Below are 19,501 nucleotides of genomic sequence, written 5' to 3'. Positions count from 1 at the left end.
AACCAGCAGTGGCAGACCTAAGTTGGAAATAAGGCCGCATCATTGCTGCTGCTGCTGCTGCTGCTAAGTCGCTTCAGTCATGTCCAACTCTGTGCGATCCCATAGACGGCAGTGAACCAGGCCCCCCTGTCCCTGGGCCTCTCCAGGCAAGAATACTGGAGTGGGTTGCCATTTCTTTCTCCAATGCATGAAAGTGAAAAGTGAAAGTGAAGTCTCGGAGTCGTGTCCGACTCCTAGCGATCCCATGGACTGCAGCTACCAGGCCGCATCATTAAGGAGCACAAACATCCTGCCAAGGATTTCAGTTTGAACTGGAAGTCTAGAAACTGAAGTTGTAGCTCTAGCCTCAGCCTCATCCCACTGTGTGGTCTTGGGGAAATCACTTCCCTTCTCTGAACGTGTTTCCTCATCTGTGAGTTGTGCAGTAATGATTTCTTAAGTCTCTTTCAGCTGGGCCTTTTGATTCTATAATTCTTTGTTTTTGCCCTGAGGCAAGAGGGAGCCATGAAGAGTCTTAGAGTGAGAGACACGGTAACAGCTCTGCACTAACCAGGAGATTTTCAAGGGCCCCGCCATGCAGAGCGCACTGTCAGGGCTCAGCTGGAATGGATGGGGATGGTGTGACTTGGCAGAGAAACGGGGGTACATTTCTTGAGCACAGCAAGCTAACTTTCAGGAGTCTCAGAACTGCGGTTTAGCGCAAGATCGGTGCCCGGGGCAGAGGAGGGACACAAAGAATGCTTTCTTTTGAAATAAACCCGGCTTCTTAACCAAGCCATTTTTGGGCAGGAAACAATTTTCTAAAAAACCATAAAAGGAAACCCAGCGACTCCTTTTCTCCCACGGCAAGTCCTGAGTTGACAGTTCAGGGTTTTCCCTGTGTGTGATGACATCACACTTGCTGGCATCTGGGCTTCCTGCCCGATGTATCACTTGTCAGGGAAACACGTAGCAGTTAGGGTTCTGCTGAAGGAAGACTCAGCTCCCTGGGTGGGCAGGTGGACGCCTTTCTCATTCTCGGGCCTGCGGCAGAGAAGCTTGGCCCCGCCTGCGCCTCCGGCCTCGGCTGCCTCCCTGCTGGGTGGGGGTGGGCGGAGTTGCTGGGACTCCCTGCGAAGCTGCATTGTCAGTTCCGGGTCCTCAAAGCCGACAGAGTGAGTGACGTCATTTCCCTTTCCTACTTTTTTCCATCGTGTCTGTCTAACCAGCCCGACTTGCTGCCAGCCTTTCTCCTAACATTTCCTCAGACGTATCTGAGTCCCCCAAAGTTGGCTAACCCCTCCCCCTCCTGTCTGTAAAGTGGGAGCCACTGCGAAAACCCTCTCCTAGACACCCAGTCTGGGAACAAAAATCCAGACAGGAGCTTGAATTAAGTTTCCTCATCAGGAGAATCCCATGGACGGAGGAGGCTACAGTTCATGGGGTCGCAAAAGAGTCGGACACGACTGAGCGACTTCACTTTCACTTTCTTTCACCTAGGAGAATAAGGATGTCCTCAGTTCTTTTCCTTTTAATTCCCAAAACAAACTGCAGTTCTCCTTGTGTGGACACTGAGCTGGATGACCCATGAATGCCAGCAGGAACAGGCTTAATTTCTTGGGACCTCTCCTGGGACCTCAGGGCATGGTGAGGGGAAGAGATGCTTTAATATAGGAGTTCCTAATCTGGCAGAAGGAGAATGGGAAAAAGCCACATCTTACCTTTTCACTAGCCTCTAGTCAAAATTTAACTTTTTTTTTTTTAATTTCAGAGGATAGGAAACAAATATAGACCACAGAGGTATTAGCAGTGCCTGTAACCTTGTTGCTGATAGAAATCACAGATATTCTGTGTCCCATTATGGTTGTCTTAGATATCTCAACACTCATCACTGCTTAGAAATGTCAATAATTTGTAGGCCCACTGCTAGATCTTGTTAATGCATTATAGAGAAACACATTTATTATATAATACTAATTGTCATTTCCATATTTTGATAGCTGTATATTAATAAAATTGATTTCCTTTTCAATTTTATATATTTCATGCATTTAGAAACATTATTAAAAACCATAGGCTTTACTGATGTGCCAAAGGGGCCCATGGCACACGAAAGGTGAAGAGTCTTTGTTCTAATGGCAGACGCAAAGGCCTGTGGGAATAGCAACCATACTTTCCCAATTGTGACAGGCAGTTTGAGAGGAATGAGGCTGTTATAAGGATGATGGGAATGTTTGTTATCAGGACGTTCCTGGAACAATTCCAAGTCTGTGTTCATCACAGGCATAGGGAGAAGGGAGTGTCAGGATGACTTCTAAGGGCTAAGAAGCGTATCAGGGAAGGTTACTTGGAGAAAGTCCAGTTTGAGTGACGATTTGAAGAACTAATAATTTTATGAGCTTTGAGGGTGGAGAGACAGAGGCAGAAGCAGAAGGGCCCTTGCTCCTTACAACAGGAAAAGCTGCAACAAAATCCCTGAGACCAGAGAGCACTTTGGTACCTGGAGGATGGCGCTTCTGTGGGTGTTGGGTAGGGCAAGGCAGTGGGTTTTGAAAAAGATTGAAAAGAGTCAAAGTGCAACGAACTGTGAACAACATTCTGAGGATATTGGATTCAGACTTTTCATTTCTAAAGAATAAGTGACTGTTTTCTTTTGGTAAGCTGCTCAGGATCTAGATATCATCACACACATCCCAGGAACTCAACAAAATTGCTTATTGATGTCCTTCCTTAACTAAATTCAAAGCACTTTTTCATGCACTGTTTCCCTGCAAAGAGAGTGAGCTCTCTGATGCCAGCTACTCTCGCAAAAGACTTCACTTCTAGCCATCTGGACGTAATCCCACTACTCCACGGTGACCACTGCGGGATGTCATCTGCACCCTGTCTCAGGGGTATCTCATCAAGACTTTAGCTGTTCTTCGTGGGTTAGGTGTGGGGGGTGTTTTAGAGGCATTGAGGAGGTGAGGGAGAGGAGGTTCTTTCTCCCCACTCACAGGGCTACTGGATCACATTGCTCCCAAGAAAGCTGGGGTTCAAGTTGGCATGATATCCTAAGGGCCCAGGAGTGCAGTGGAAGCCACCAAACTTCAGGCTTCAGGATATAAAGAGAGTAAAACAACAATTGGGCAAAATTGAAACCCAAGCCAGGGAGGCCAGAGAGAGTTCTTCTTGCTAGGGGCTAGAGACGGGGACATCGACTGGAAGATAAGAGAAAGCCAGAGATGTTCTAAAAGCCAAACGGCAAAGCCATAGGCTTCCTCCAAGAATCCAAGAAGGAGCTGCCTAGACATCTGGAGTTGCCTTTGCTGCATGCCTTTGAATTCGCTCATTCAAAAACTAAATATTTACTGAGTGCAGCCATTCACACAATAGCTATCCATGAGGAGCTTAATCTAGAGAGGGATGGATGCCAAGATATTTCTGTCATGTCAAGAACTGGAAAATCACTCTAGGTCCCAAGAACGCAAATGGGGTTGAGAGGTGGGAGTGAAGAAGGAGCAGGAGGAAGACTATTTCTGTCCTGGCGGTGGGACTGTGGTTCTCGGGAAGTTAAGTCTAGGCTGGGCTAGAGTAGGAAAGTGACAGGATGTGGCTACAGGCTCTTCTGTTGTGTGTTTATGGCACTCACCGTGTGCCAGGCACTACACATTTCATAAAATATTAACTCACTTGATCTTTGAAGTCAAGTGAAGTGAAAGTTGTTCAGTCATGTCTGACTCTTTACGACCCCACAGACTATACAGTCCATGGAATTCTCCAGGCCAGACTACTGGAGTGGGTAGCCTTTCCCTTCTGCACGGGACCTTCCTAACCCAGGGACCGAACCCAGGTCTCCTACATGGCAGGCAGATACTTTACCAGCTGAGCCACAAGGGATGCCCAAGAATACTGGAGTGGGTAGCCTATCCCTTCTCCAGGTGATCTTCCCAACCCGTGGATCAAACTGGGGTTTCCTGCATTGTAGGTGGATTCTTTACCAACTGAGCTATCAGAGAAGTTGATCTTTAGGCAACCCTTAATGCAGGGATGAGTATTCTCTTTATTTTCCAAATAAAGAAACTGAGACACAGAGTCTTCTTTGAGTATCTAGGAAAGTGACCAGACGAGACGTCCAGACCAAAGCCATGCTGAGATAAACTTATCTCCAGGTATGAAAGCTGGATTTTGAAACCTCTCCTGGTCCCAGTGCCTGAACCAAGCCTTAAGGCCACACAGAAGAGGTCTCTTTCACAATATTCAGTCCTGACTGACAGTGGTTCCATGGCAGAGACCTGAGACTGGGCTAGGTTTCCATAACAGAGCTGCAAGTGTACAGACTAGCTCTACAGCTCATAATAACTTTTTAAGAATATGCACGCATGCCAAGTCTCTTTAGCTGTGTATGATTCGTTGCGACTCTATGGACTATAACCCACCAGGCTCCTCTGTCCATGGTATTCTCCAGGCGAGAATACTGGAGTTGGTTTCCATGTCCTCCTCTAGGGGATCTTCCCTTCCCAGGGACTAAACCCATGTCTCTTAAGTCTCCTGCATTGGCAGGCAGGTTCTTTATCACCAGTGCTACCTGGGAAGCACTTTTAAGAATATATCCTCCCCCAAACTCCTTGAGAGTCCCTTAGATAGTAAGGATATCCAACCAGTCCATCCTAAAGGAAATCAGTCCTGAATATTCATTGGAAGGACTGATACTGAAGCTGAAACTCCAGTGCTTTGGCCACCTGATGTGAAGAACTGACTCATTTGAAAAGACCCTGATGCTGGGAAAGATTGAAGGTGAGAGGAGAAAGGGATGACAGAGGATGAGATGGTTGGATGGCATCACCGACTTAATGGAAGTGAGTTTGAGTAAACCCCAGGAGTTGGTGATGGACAGGGAGGCCTGGCATGCTGCAGTCCATGAGGTCACAAAGAGTCAGACATGACTGAATGACTGAACCAAACTGAACTGAAACTCCTTGGCCAAACATGACATGCTGACCCCTGAGTCTACCTCCAGGAATGATCAGTTGGCTTCTGCCACTGAGCAGGGGTATTTGTTCACAGCTGCAGAGGACGTCAAGTGAGTTGGATGTACCCAGGATTGTGTTAGGCGTAAACAAGCTTCAGGAGAGTCAAGGCAAGAGTTTCACACTGGGATGAGTCTGTATCAGAGAAAGGGCATGGGCAGGAGAGCCTGCAGGGGGCGGTCTGAATAGCAGGAGAATCCGGAAGGCTACCCGGCTTGGCTGGCCAGATAAATCTTCAAGCACCTGTATGAGGGGCTCAGCTGAGAGCTTCCTGGAAATACAGACCCAGAAGACAGCACAGCTGGCCTGGGCCAGTGCCTTTTGCCTTGTCATACTTGCTAGTTTGAAAAAAAAAAAAGACATGTAAGAAGAAAGATTTCCCAAGACAGTGGTGTTTCATGGGAAATAAGATTAAAAAAGCTAAAATGCCTGAATAGAAACAACCGTCATTTTAGTGAGCACCACCTTCACAGCTACTATAAATGGCATCTTGGATCCTTATTACAATCCACACACATGAGGAAAGGGGGGCACAGGTGAAGTGAACTGTTCAAGATCATGCAGCAGGACCAGGATTTCACATGAAAGCCAATCCTCTTATCCATTTGGACAAAAAAGTGTGAAAGTCATTCGGTTGTGTCTGACTCTTTGCTACCCCATGGACTGTAGCCCACCAGACTTCTCTGCCCATGGAATTCTCCAAACAAGAGTAGTGGAGTAGATAGCCATTCCCTTCTCCAGGGGGCCTTCCCAATCTAGGGACTGAACCCAGGTCCCCCACATTGCAGGAAGGTTCTTTACCAGCTGAGCCGCCAGGGAAGCCCAAGAATGCTGCAGTGGGCAGCCCATCCCTTCTCCAGCAGATTGGAGCCGACCCAGAAATGGAAACGGGGTCCCCTGTGTTGCAGCCGGGTTCTTTACCAGCTGAACTTCCTAGCAAATTCATTGTTCCAAAAGACAGCTGCCCTGAGCATGTGTGGCTGTCAGCAATCCACACTGGAAGTTGAAAGGAGGCTAGAGTGTCCTCCAGGAGGAGACCAGACTCCGCAGTGCCAGGAACATCGTGTAACACCTTCAGAAGTCGGCCTCTGCTTCTTCGCTCCGTGCTGGTCCATAAATGTGTGTGTAACTTCACAAGCTTGCTGCTGGCAAGTCCAGGCTCCTTTTTACGCAGCTGGGTTTAAAGATCTGGCAGCCAGTGTAGCAACTTGGGCTCTGGGTTAGATAGCTTGGTCCAAACAAAATGAACCTCCCCAGTAGCAAAGGAAGAGAGCACCAGATCCAGGAAGATCAGACCTGGGTTCACTTTCTGGACCTGCCATCCCTCAGATGTGACCTCAAGCAAGTCCTCCCACCTCCCTGAGTCTCAGATGCCTCTGCTGGTCACATGGGAATGAGACCTAAAACCTCCTCCATTCCTCTGAGCTTTAGTGTGTTAGTCGCTCAGTCATGTCTGACTCTTTGTGACCCCATGGACTGTAGCCTGCCAGCCTCCTCTGTCCATGGAATTCTCCGGGCAAGAAAACTGGAGTGGGTTGCCATTCCCTTCTCCAGTCTCTCTTCCCCACCCAGGAATCGAACCCAGGTATCCCTCATTGCAGGCAGAGTCTTTACCATCTGAGACACAAGGAAGTGAAGCCACATACATAAAGTACCCACAGGGTCCTGCCACAGGCTATGTGTTCCCTCCCCTTGCACCTGAGCTGTGGAAGGTGAGCCCCAGATTTCTCCAGGGTGCCTCCTAGGAGCTAATCAAGGACTCAGAGGCCATGGTTTGGGAGAAAATTGTATACTTGGTTCCTTAGCAGGCATTTATTAAGCACCAGCTGTGTGCTTAATAAATAATAACACCAAGGAACAAAAGCACAACTCTGTGCCATGCCCCCTGTGGTCTACACAAGAGCCAGGACACGTTCTTCAAGCCTGGAAGGAGAGCAAGGACAGATAGGCAAGTGAAAGAGTCAAAGTGAAGTAAGCAGGTGGGATATATAGGGGGGTTCAGTTCAGTTCAGTTCAGTCGCTCAGTCGTGTCCGACTCTTTGCGACCCCATGAATCGCAGCACGCCAGGCCTCCCTGTCCATCACCAACTCCCGGAGTTCACTCAGACTCACGTCCATCGAGTCAGTGATGCCATCCAACCATCTCATCCTCGGTCGTCCCCTTCTCCTCCTTCCCCCAGTCCCTCCCAGCATCAGAGTCTTTTCCAAAGAGTCAACTCTTCACATGAGGTGGCCAAAGTACTGGAGTTTCAACTTTAGTATCATTCCTTCCAAAGAAATCCCAGGGTTGATCTCCTTCAGAATGGACTGGTTGGATCTCCTTGCAGTCCAAGGGACTCTCAAGAGTCTTCTCCAACACCACATTCAAAAGCATCAATTCTTTAGCACTCAGCTTTCTTCACAGTCCAACTCTCACATCCATACATGACCACAGGAAAAATCATAGCCTTGACTAGACAGACCTTAGTCGGCAAAGTAATGTCTCTGCTTTTCAATATGCTATCTAGGTTGGTCATAACTTTTCTTCCAAGGAGTAAGCGTCTTTTAATTTCATGGCTGCAGTCACCATCTCCTTTAATAATTTTTCCTCTCTCCCTCTCTGACTCCATCTGCTCCTCCTCTACTTTTGCACCCATTGATAAAACAATGTTTCTTTCCTACAGGTACAGCGCCTTATGCCAGTAAAGCTCCTCTTCCATTGTCCACCATGCGTGCAAGGTGGAGTAGAACACCTGCGTTGGGTATTGTTAAAAGATAAACTGATGCATATTAAAAGAATTTTACCTTTTATTTGAACAAAAATCTCTTGGAATCAGCAGCACCAAACCGGAAGTAGTCAGGAGCCAGCTGGGAAGGACCTACGTAGAGAAGGTGTGAAAGTGAAGAAAGAAGCTGTTTGATTGGCTGTGGCTTAACGTCTAGTTGACTCTCAGTGACTGTCCTCAGTGTTTTTATTTCATAACCTTGAGGCATTTGCAGGCTTAGATTTTGGTTTGCTTACACAGACCCCACCTAGGGCATCACAGCCACCTCACTCTAAGGGTCTCCTTGTTTACTTAACTTAACAAACCCCAGTCCCATAACTGTGTGACCCTTAGTGTGTTGTTGAGCCTCGCTAAGCTTCAGGCCTCGTCATCTGTGTAATTGGGTTGTTAATAATCTTTCCCATAGAGGGTTATCATGAGGTGTAGAGGAGAAAGCAGAATTATTTTCACTGGTGCATAATACGTGCTCAACACCTGGACACTGATGTTGACAGTAGAGCTCACCCTGGAAGCAGGCTGTGGGGACTGGAAGCCTGGCTCTGCTGCTTATGATCTGTATGACATCAGGTGTTTCTTGACCTCTATGTCCAGGTTCTTCCCCAAGGGTTAACCATCTGTATGGTTAACATTCAAAGAGGGGGGGCTTTTTTCCTTTTATTTCACTCTCATTTCTATAGGACTGTCTTGAAAATTAAAATGAAATATATATTCATAATATATTACATTATGTATATTACTTAGATGACTGCTTGGCTTACAAAAGCACTAAATAAGTGTTTGCCATTATTTTTGTTTTTAATTCATCTAGATCACGTATTCAGGAAATGTGAATTTAACACTAAGTGCCAGGCAATGAACAAACCTATCCTCATGGAGCTTACATTTGAGTAGAGAGACAGACATAATAAAGTAGAATGCCGGGGAAGCAAAGAAAGGGTATAAGATGTGCTGAAGGTGGAAATGGGGGAGTTCATGCTTAAATAGGACACCCTTTGAGTAAAGGTCTGGAGAAGGTGGAGGTGCAAGCCATGCAGGTGTCTGTGGGAAACACACCCGGGGCAGTCACAGAAGATGAGATATGCTCTCATGAAGCTGGTCTTGCCATCATCCAGTCAGCTCAGGATGAACATCCAGCCAAGTCACCTTGAGAAGGTTGAGTCCTCTGTAAAACTGCTTCCTCTTAATAGCTTGTTAATCCCACTCGAGCATAACACTGGAGGTTTCTTTTAATCCTATCTCAGTTTAGGTGTATGTGTGCACGCAAAGCACAAAGGCCCTAACGTGAGGACAAGCCTGATGTGTTTTAGAGACACGAAGCAGGTGAGCATGGTCGAGTGGTACTGAGCCTGGGCAAGAATAGGGGACATAGTGCGAGGAAACAGTCGGGAACCTCGTGCGTGTGCAGATATGAGGGCCTCTCCAACCATCATAATGCTCTGGCTTTCACACGATAGCACGGGGGTCAGTGTCCACACTGCAGACAACTGAGAATTAAGGCAACGTGGTGACCTGTCCTGGGTGGATCACGGCAGACTTGGAGCCAGACTGTGATTCCTGGCTCGGCAGTCTTTACACTACACGTGCGGCTTCCCACTCTGAGGGCTGCGGGGCCCTCATCTCACTCATAACTCACAGCAACACCTGGAGACCAGTGTTATTATCTCTGTTTTACCCAGGAGGACATTGAGACTTACAGCCACTAAGTAATTTGCTCAGAGTCACATAGGATTGGAGTCAGGACTGGCTGACTTCAGACACTAAAGCCTGTTCTATGAAATCTCTTTCCCAGGTAGGAATAGAGAAAGGTTTCTTCAGCCAGCCAGTCACAGTATAGATACAGGACCCAGGATCGTACAGGTAAAGCACTTATTTCGGCATCGAGCACGTGGCAGCTGCTCAGAAGTATCGATTCTTATTGTCGTTAGCCATCTGAGGCCTGTCCACTAGAAGTTGGTGCCCATTTTGGCCAGAACCCCTCTACCCAGAATTCCTCTTGCCTTGGGCTTCAGTCATTTAGCTTTGTCACCATGACAACCATCCCTTTGTTAGAAATACCTTCTCTCCAGCTCCACATACATACCTGTGGGGGATGAATTTAGGGCCTGAAAAGATATATCTAGGTTGGGAGCAATAAGAAAGAAATGACAGAGACAAGACAGACATGTGGGCAGCTTTGGGCAGGAAAGAGCTCTCTGCAGGAGGCACCAGCTCTGCTCACCTCTGGCCCTGGCACACCTTCCACATCTTTTGATCACACACTACTTTGTCTAACTTGTTGTTTCTTTACATAGATCAAAGAAATAGAAGTGAAGAGTAAGTAATTAACACATCACCAGATCTCCTCTCCAGCTTCCCTTTCACTGATCTTTTGAACAAACTGTGTGAGCAAGATAACATCTTTAGAAATAAGAAAGGTCAGACAGAGTTAACAAGCCTGCACACAGTGGGGGATGGTGGCGACTCTGACCCCCCCACCCACACCCCCAGCCCATCTCAATGATTAACTGAGGTTACTTCCCTGTTTCCCTTTAAAAGCTTTTACGTCTGAGCAGAATCTTCAGAGGTGGTTTTGGGGGGTCCGCAGATTGCTGGCATTCTGAATAAAAGGCAACTTTCCTTTACATCAACATTTGTGAGTACTGATTTTGAAAGCTGTGAACAGTGGGACCCAATTCAATAACAGAGAGACAGAGAGAAAAGGTAGAAACACAGAGAAAGAGAGATCAGAAATGGAGTGACGGTGAGGAGTCATGATTAGAAGTCCTGTGCTCACCCTCTTGATCATTATGTGGAGCACAGGTGCTGGGTGGAGTCCAGTCTGAAACCCTTCTCTGTACTAACTCACTTTGAGTAAATTTTTATCCCTTTCTAGGCCTGTTTTCCCATCTGTTTTTGTTCTTCAAGGCCCGTTTCATTTCTTTATTTTTAATTTATTTATTTGTTTTTGGCAGTACTGCATGACTTGTGGGATTATTTTGTTCCCCAGTCAAGGGCTGAACCCGGGCCCTTAGCAGTGAGAATTCAGAGTCCTCACCACTAGACCACCAGGGAATTCCCCAAGGCGCATTTCATTTCTCATAGTCTCCATTCATGGTCTTTGACTGGCCTTCCTAAAACAGAAGACACTTCCACTAATTGGTAAAGAAGAGAATTTATTCAGAAAAAAGACAGTCAGTACAATATGCACCACAGGATATTGCTTAGCTCACATCACAGACATGGGATGAGAAACTTCACAATAAATTAGGGAAGCCCACCCTCTCCCTCCAGGATGGCCCCACAGGACCTCTCAACAGACATACTTTGTTATAAAAATAAAACCAGTAGACTGCTTGGACACCTTCAGGTGAGACCAGACAAGCTGGGCCCAGCCGGTGAGATTTTAGCCACAAGGTGAGGTGTGCTCAAACCCAGAATTTCCCCTTACAACATCTCAGCCCAGAGAAGAGAATTCCAAACAAGCAGGAAGACTTCCTCAAAAAGACCCTCATTTGCATAAAACAGGGCCTCCCCCGTCTCCCTCCCCTTCCAAGTTGGCTGTCCCCCACCAGAAACCTCTCAGGGGCTGTTCATCCTCCCAAATTAGGTTCCTTGTCTTGAGGCAGCCGAAGTTCCTTGATGATGCTTGTCAATCCAGGCTAGAAAGACGTCCAGCTCTCCCAGAGACTTAACGGCAGCAGCCCGGACCTCCAACTGAAACCATGCAAATCATCATCATAGCCTGCCTTTCTGAGCTGTACCACAGTTTTCAGTCACTCGCCCCATGTTCAGGTCCCCATGAGGTTTGCTTTTTATGCAACCATTATCTCTGCAGGGCATACAGACCCTAAATTATTTTCCTAACACATGACCTAAATTGTTTTCTATACACAAACAGTTAAATCATGTCAGTAACTTATAAACAAAATAAGAAGTTCTTCATCCTTTGCCCTCTGTTTTTCTTTTTCCTATATGTCACAGAAAAACAAACAAGCACACTTGCTTTGCTGGAAGCTCTGCTTGCTTTCCTGTTGACATCAGCTTGGCCTACTACTGCCACTCTCCCTGAAATCCACAGTGCCCGAGGGGCCCAGCAAAGAGAAGGGGGAACAACGTGTCTCCGTTGGACGCTGCAGCCCCTAAGAAGGTGTCCTACCCAAAGTCACACAGCCAACTAGCAGCAGAGTTAGACTGGAACCCAAGTCTCCTGACTTACCCCAGCTCTTCCTCAGCAGAGTGGAAGAGATGGTAAGATACAAAAGTATGTCCTGTGCAGCCAGATGGCATGGGATCAAGCCCCACCTCCATCACTTAGTGTGGTATAAACTTAGTTAAGTTACTTAACCTGTTTGTGCCTTGGTTTTCTAATGTATCAAATATAGACAATGGCTTGTAGCATTGTTGTAAGGAATAAGTGTGCTGCTAATGCCTTTAGTGCACTTAATACCTGGCTCATAGGAAGAACAATATGAATTTCTGCCATTGTGATGTTACTCTGTGGAGCCTCTCCACAAAGAAGAAGAGCTCTGAACAGACCTTGCAGCTCCTTGTTATTCGAAGCATTGACTTAATCTGGGAGTGTGGGTGAACCGCAGAATCTCAGACCTCATTCCAGGTCTACCAGCCAGAATCTGCATTTCAACAGAATCTCTAAATGATGCAGGTAAGAGACCGTGCTTCTAACTCCACCTCTACATGAGGTGTGCGTACGACATCCGCACCTACATGAGAAGCGCTGTTCGTCACCACACAGGACACTGATCACAGTGCCTAGACACAGCGACACAGAAACACGCTACCAGGTAGCACGCTTCATGCACAACAGCTTACAGTTCACTGGGGCTCTTTGCTCCCTCTGCGTTGTGCGTGCATGCTAAGTCACTCAGTCGTGTCCAACTCTGTGTGACCCCATAGACTGCAGCCCGCCAGGCTCCTCTGTCCTTGGGATGCTCCAGGCAAGAATACTGGAGTGGCTTGCCGTGCCCGACCTGGGGATCGAACCCGCGTCTCTTACGTCTAACCTGCATTGGCGGGCAGGTTCTTTACCACTAGCGCCACCTAGGAAGCCTCCCTCAGCCTCAGCCCTATCTTAAACAGTGTGTGCTTTCCCTCAGATCTGAACATAGTTCTGCTATGTGAAAAGGAAACAGTGGAGGCATAATGGGGAGAGAGAGACCAGGAAATTAACAAGTGAGGTAAGACCAACACACTCTGCAGACACAGAACTGGGCAGACCGGCCATCAATACTGTTGAGTAAATGGATGAATTTGAGCAGGGAGGAGGCTGCCCACTCAGGCTGCTGCACCCCACCTCTCCCTTCCCTGTCCTCTCCCCCTCCCTTACCTGATCATAGTTGTCATGGATGATTCTGGTTGCATTGGTTGCTTCCTGTCTGCAGTGACACAGCTTCTGTTGCAATAAAATGGAGATAGCATCCATCAGAAGACTTTTCCACCCCGGCTCACTCTTAACACCACCTCCTATGTGAGGAGTGATAGTTCTCCTTCCTCCCAAGGTGAGAGTCGGGTGAGTCAACCCAGGCTGGGGCAGCAGGGGGCTGTAGGGGTTGTTGGTAGAATCACCTTGCATGTCACCAGGGCTGGAAAGGCCTGGAGAGCAGGGGCCAAATCTGTCTTGTCACCACCCTGTGAATGCAACACCACTCTAGGCAGGCACTCAATATTTGTTGGGCTAGTTAATCAAATAACTGGTTAAACACATCTTCACGTAAGTGGGACAGGGGTCATGACCTCTTCTAACAACTTCAGGATCCAAGGCACAGAGAGGTGAAGTAGCTTGTCACAAAGTCACCGGGAAATCATTGGCAGAGATGGGGCCAGAACCCCTGGGTTTTCTCCTGGTCTAAGTTTTTATTGGCTCTTGGGGGCTCAGTTTTATTTCTGAGGTTTCTTTTTAACAAATCACAATGAGTGTATAGGTGATGCTTATATAGGATAGGCTATATACCAGGGAACCACCCAGAGGTTGACTGGTATGGAAACCCCAAGGGCTCGGAACAAAGAAACTAGGGGTGTGCCTGTGATAAGCCCAGAATCTTCAACACACCCCTCTCACAGGCCAGTCCCGGGATCACTTAAGAGATCACTTTGAGGTAAGTTGGTCATCCCAGGAAGATTATCCATGAGGAAACCGGGTCTGAGGAGGAGGAAGCCCTGGGTGAGGAGGAAGCCCTGGGCAAGGAGGACCCACTAGAAGTGGTTCCTGACACTTCTGCCCCCGTGGATGACAAGGCAGGGGATTTCCCTTGGGCCCAGAACCATTTCAGAAGGCCGCAAAGGGCCAGCATGTCCTGGGCTCCATGGGGCAGGCAGGAAGTAGATGCTGGTGACTCACACATTGTTGTAGAGTCTTCTGCATGTAGAGGAAAGAGTTGGCAAGGCTGCTGATTTTTCTCATGATTTGGGGGTTCAGCTCCTGATGGTCCTTGAACACCCTGTCCACATAAAATGCCAGGAGGTTCTTGGTCACGCAGCATACATCTAAGGGCTACAGACACAAATTAAGAATAGTCCCAGAGGACCTCTTCTCTTATTATCCTAGAGACAAAAGCAGCCTGCTTGGGTTGGGGCAACAAGGAGTGAAATAACTAAAAGCCTTTTTCTGTTACATTTTTATTGGTCTCAGAGTGTCCTCTTAATGACACCAAAGCTGCTTATGACAGAGTCACCAAGAAGAGATTGCAGTTCTTACCTCCTTTTCATGTGGCCAGGAGATATATTCACAGGGGATGGCGCCCAGCTATAGGCTAGAATTCTCTCTACGGCATCCCTGACATATCATCACTAACTTCTGCTTAACTGTTTCCAGAGATCAGACACCTCCCTTTCGAAAGGAGCAATGTCTGAATAGCTTTCCTGAAAAGCACTTCCTTACACTGTACTGAAGTCTGAGTCTCTGGAACATCCTCTAGCCACTAACAGCCACTCAGTGACTGCTGCATGTCAGGCTTGTGCTAAGCATATATTCCTTTCAGTGTGATGACTGTTCGTCTCTCCTCCAGTGTGTTCTTTTTAAACTTCAGGGATCACTTGGTTGGAGTGGAGATGTGCAAGAATGGAAACTGACAGCGGCAGAAATGCATGCATCTGGGCAGGTCCTCCTCAGAAAAGCTCCTGACTTCCTTGGGCATGGCTCAGGGCAACTGGCCAGCCTGAGTTTCCTTCTTGCAGTTTGCACTCCACCCTAAGAACCAGTGTAGGAGAGCTGTAGGTCAGCCTGAGAAAAGAAGGGTCTACAGCAATGTACATCTATATCTTCATTAGCATTAAGGCAGCAAAGCCTCCTTGGCCCGACAGGTAGCTTTTCCTGGATGGAAACTGAACTTGCTACACAAAACCTCTCCTCTTCCTCTGCTCCTTCTAATTCCCTTCACCAAAGGAGTAAAAAGTTGTAACCTTTGTCTCATCGAAGAGGGAGAGGGGAAGAGAATAAATATGACAATGAACTGTATACTTATCGACCGCTTGCCTTAGGCCACATCAACTATTTCTAGACCTTGAGAGGACGAAGAAACAGGGGCATGAGACTTGAGAGTCTATTTCTGACAACCACTACTAACTAGACATTCGTTCTCCCAAGACGTCCTCTGGTCATTTGAAAATGATGGTTTCAAAATAGATGACCTTTGGGTCCCTTCCAGCTGTAACATCCTGTAAGTCTCCTATACCATTGACCAGAATAGAATTTAGGAAGTGTCTCCTTGTGTTCACCATAAACAAATCAGGCCTAATAGAACGCCTAGAAGAATGATCTTGTGCCTTGTACTCTGTCACATAAGTAACTGAAAGAACTGGGTTTCTCTAGAATGCTATCAAGGACTGGAGGAGCTCACTTTTAAAGGTACTTCTCATTGGCCCCTTCTGTGAAGTGAACCATCACCTCATACGTCAGCTGTTTTCCAACACACGGACTCTCAGCACCTCTAGTCTGGCAATTAGACATTCCCTCCCTGCCTTCTGGCCTCAAGCTGTCTATTGTGAAGACCATCACCAGACTGTCTTTCTAAAAGACTCTGTGGTCACCCACTCTGGTTCCAACACCCGCAGGAACTCTATGTGGCCTGTATTACAGGTCACTGCTCAGAGCTCTCTGGCTGTCCAGTGGCTAGGATCCCACGCTTCCCCTGCTGGCCACACAGGGTCCCCCTGCTGGGTAACCAAGATCCCACAAGCCACTCAGTATGACCAAAAATAAATAAAGCTGAGGCTCAGCCTGGCTTTCAAGTTTGCCTCTTTTTTTTTTTTCTGTCTCGCCTCATGGCTTGAGCGATCGTAGTTCCCTGACCAGGGATTGAACCCACACCCTCGGCAGTGAGAGTACAGAGTCCTGATTACGGGACCACCAGGGAATTCACCCCAGCTGCCCCTCTGTTCCCTGATATGTATTTCCATTGATCTTACACACCTATTCTCCCCAAACCCTTCCTTTCTTTTAGCCACTAACCCCAAGCCTCTTCAGCTTTTGAGACACTGCTCATTGTCTCAGCTTCCCCACAAAACCACAAAAGTCACTCTAAGCCATAGAAATCCTGCCCCATCTGAGCATGTGACACCTTAATCACTGTTGGGGTGAACACCCTCCCTGGGGTTCAAGTTCCCCAAGACAGGAGCACACCCTCGCACATTAGCTGACACGTGAGGAGTCAGCGGAGCCTCAGAGTCCGGGGAGGTCAGGGAAGAGGCGTGCACAGGCACAGATTCCCCCTCAGCCCTGGGCCGCTTCCCCACAAAATGCCAGAAGAGGAGCGAGCAGACAGAGGCTGGTACCTTAATGCCATGCAGGGTCTCCGATGGGGACAGGATGGTGACGTTTTGGAAGGTGTCCTTAGCTTGCTACGGAGGAAAACACGATGGGCACAAGCAGTGAGGACTTCGCATCCTCCAGAGACACCGAGGTGATGAGCAGGAGCTGGCTGTCACACTAAGGTAAAGTGAGGCATGCTCCCACGCCTTCACCCCAAACCCACACTCACAATGGCTGTTTTGATTCCTCGGAAGCTCTCCTCCATACGGTGCAAGTTCGTGGAAATCAGGCATCTCCTGAGGCCTCGGGCGTGCGCTGAACACAGGAAGAGCCCGGCACCCAGGAGGCAGAAGGAAACGCACAGTGCCTTCATGTCCTGCGGGGAGGGGTGAAGTGAGCTTTCCGGCCAAGAGACCCTGACCGAGTCTCCCTTCGGACCTCGCAAGCCCGGTCAGAGGGCAGCCCAGAAAGGAGGACTCAGGACCTCAGCCTGCGGACCTCAGGGCATGTGTCTCCTTCTCTGGTTTCTTTGAATCAGTTGAGTTAGCCCTTCCTTGTACCCCCCGCTGCACCCACTCCCCCCGCCCCCGCCCGGGAAAGCCTGATCCACAGTGTTCTCCCAACTTTCAAGGAGTGAATTTGTGAGTAAATCATTCACATGACTCAACACAGCTCGTTTTTCAACAGGGGTGAGAAGCGGTTTTTTGTTGTTTTTTTAACAAATTAAATGAAACAGGGTTGGTAATATGCCCTAGAAATTAGGCAATAGATCTGAAAAAACCATAAAACACATTTCACTTTTTTATGTTTACCCCTGAAAATAGGAGACATCTTTTTATTATATCCCCACTTGGTAACTAAGTTACATACCCACTGTGTCTGCTTAAAATCACTCCTTTGATGCCAACTATATGGCAACCCACTCCAGTACTCTTGCCTGGAGAATCCCATGGAAGGAGGAGCCTGGTAGGCTACAGTCCATGGGGTCGCGAAGAGTCGGACACGACTGAGCGACTTTACTTTACTTTACTATGAAGATGTCACCAGCTGAAGAAGATGGGAAGGGGAGGTACGGGGTCTCTAATAATCCATTAGCTGCGGTGTTGAGGGAGACCCACAGATGGCAAGGTGGCGGCTTCCCCTCCATCACCCATCGAGCCAGGAGGTGCCAGGGACGTACTCTCCCCTCGCTAACCTCTAACCAGGGCCAGACCCAGATCCCTGCTGCCCTCGCCCCCTGCCCAGTTCTCACACCCCCTCCTGCCTCTGTCCTTCTGTCTCTTTTCAGTGAACCCCTTTCAGTGGTGCCATGTAATATATATCTTGAGAAAAGTGCTCAAAGCATGATTGTACAGCCTGTTGAGTTCTCCTCCTCTGACTTTTCCCAGCACCAGCACACATTTCACAAACAGAGCCAAGCATTAAAAATAAGTCAGAGGGCAACACTTGTGCATGGACTGGCCTCTGCCCAGCGTCGTCCATGGTACAGACTGAGCGCTCGGTTCCAGCCACGTGTGTGCTGTTTAAGGCGTGTGGATGCCACAGTGGACAAGACGGGGGCCGCGAGCATAGGAAGACAGCTGGGGGCTGTGGATGCCCCCACTTCTAACCACGCCTGTGGGGAGCATGAGCCATACCCCCCCCCCCCCCGACCCCGGGTCATCCTCCAGAGTCCCAGGCTCTTCTCCAGAAGCTGAGAAGCAGTGACTCCTGCTTAAGAAACTGTGTTCCCTCACTTCTCCTTAACTTAGCAGCATTCCCAGCAAGGGACAGGTGTACGCTGAGACCTCACTGGAGAGCAGGCATTGTGGTAAAGAGCTTGATTTCTCTTCTTGCAACCTGTTTCTAGCAGAACAAGGAAACAGACCCCATTGACAGGGCAGGCAATAGAATCCTCTCTCCCCTCAAAAGACAGCTGGAGTGCTTCTGGGGAGACAAGTGACTAAAGGGGTCACAGTTTTTCTGCTGACAACTCTCAGAAGCAGTGGGGTGTTGCCTGCTTACCCCCAATAGGAGCCTCGGAAGAGAAAGATGTCCCTCAGGTGATCCCAGCCATTTCACCTGATTCAGGCAACAGTAGTAGCTAACATTGATCATGCCTGCCTCGTGCCTCGGGCTCTATGCCAAGTATTTTCCATGGTTATCTCATGCTCCCAGCCAGCCTCTGAGGGTGGTTCTCTTTCCAACCCCTTTTTACCTGAGACGGAACTGACTCTTAGCGAGGTGGAGAAACCTGCCCAAGGTACGTGGCCCCTGAGCGGCGGCGGAACCAGGATGGGAGGGCAGGCGGCCGCTCCCCTCACCTGTGCACCGCCCCGCCCACAGCACCGCCCCCTAGATCTCAGCGGGAGACCCAGCAGATCCCCTCGCAGCAGACGGACAGGAACAAACTTCTGCCAGGTCCCACAGAGCCCGTGATACTCCTTATATTTAAAGATATACTTAATAACTGCAAATGATTAAAAATATATATACTATAAAGTTCCCAGAAGTTTTTAGAATTAAAAGAAGTTTATAGTAAATGCTAGACTCTTTTCGATTTGAACCCTCCTGCACTGCTCTGTGAGTGTGTGTTTGTCGCTTAGTCGTATCCGACTCTTTGTGATCCTATGGACTGCAGCTCGCTAGGCTCCTCTGTCCATGGAATTCTCCAGGCAAAAATCCTGGAGTGGGTTGCTATTACCTTCTCCAGGGGATCTTCCTAACCCAGAGATCGAACCCATGGCTCCCACATTGCAGGCAGGTTCTTTACCATCTGAGCCACCAGGGAAGCCCCCTACACTGCTGATGGGAATGTAAATCGGTGCAGCAGCTGTGGAAAACAGCGTGGAGGTTCCTCAATAAACTAAACAAGGAGTTGCCACATGATCCAGCAATCCTACTCCTAGGCATATATCAAACAAAAATATAATTCAAAAATATATGTGCAGCCCTTTATTCATAACAGCACTATTCACAATAGCCAAGACATGGAAACAACGTAAATGTCCATTGACAAAACGAAT

The 19,501-nt window shown here is 48.2% G+C and overlaps 1 protein-coding gene across 1 annotated transcript; it reads right to left on the bottom strand.

The window, feature by feature from the left end:
* Window positions 1-11,335: 11,335 nt before the first annotated feature.
* On the bottom strand, window positions 11,336-16,869 carry IL19 (interleukin 19). Its single transcript, XM_052654162.1, has 6 exons — window positions 16,726-16,869; window positions 16,520-16,585; window positions 14,088-14,240; window positions 13,316-13,378; window positions 13,077-13,142; window positions 11,336-11,446 (listed from the first exon to the last, which is right to left on the bottom strand). Exons 1-6 carry the CDS (start codon window positions 16,867-16,869, stop codon window positions 11,336-11,338), a joined length of 603 nt encoding a protein of 200 aa, XP_052510122.1.
* Between the last annotated feature and the right edge of the window lie 2,632 nt (window positions 16,870-19,501).

Source organism: Budorcas taxicolor, chromosome 16 (assembly GCF_023091745.1).
Source record: "Budorcas taxicolor isolate Tak-1 chromosome 16, Takin1.1, whole genome shotgun sequence".
NCBI classification, from domain to species: domain Eukaryota; kingdom Metazoa; phylum Chordata; class Mammalia; order Artiodactyla; family Bovidae; genus Budorcas; species Budorcas taxicolor.
Note: the sequence above shows the minus strand (reverse complement) of the source record. Positions and strands in the feature narration are given on the sequence as shown.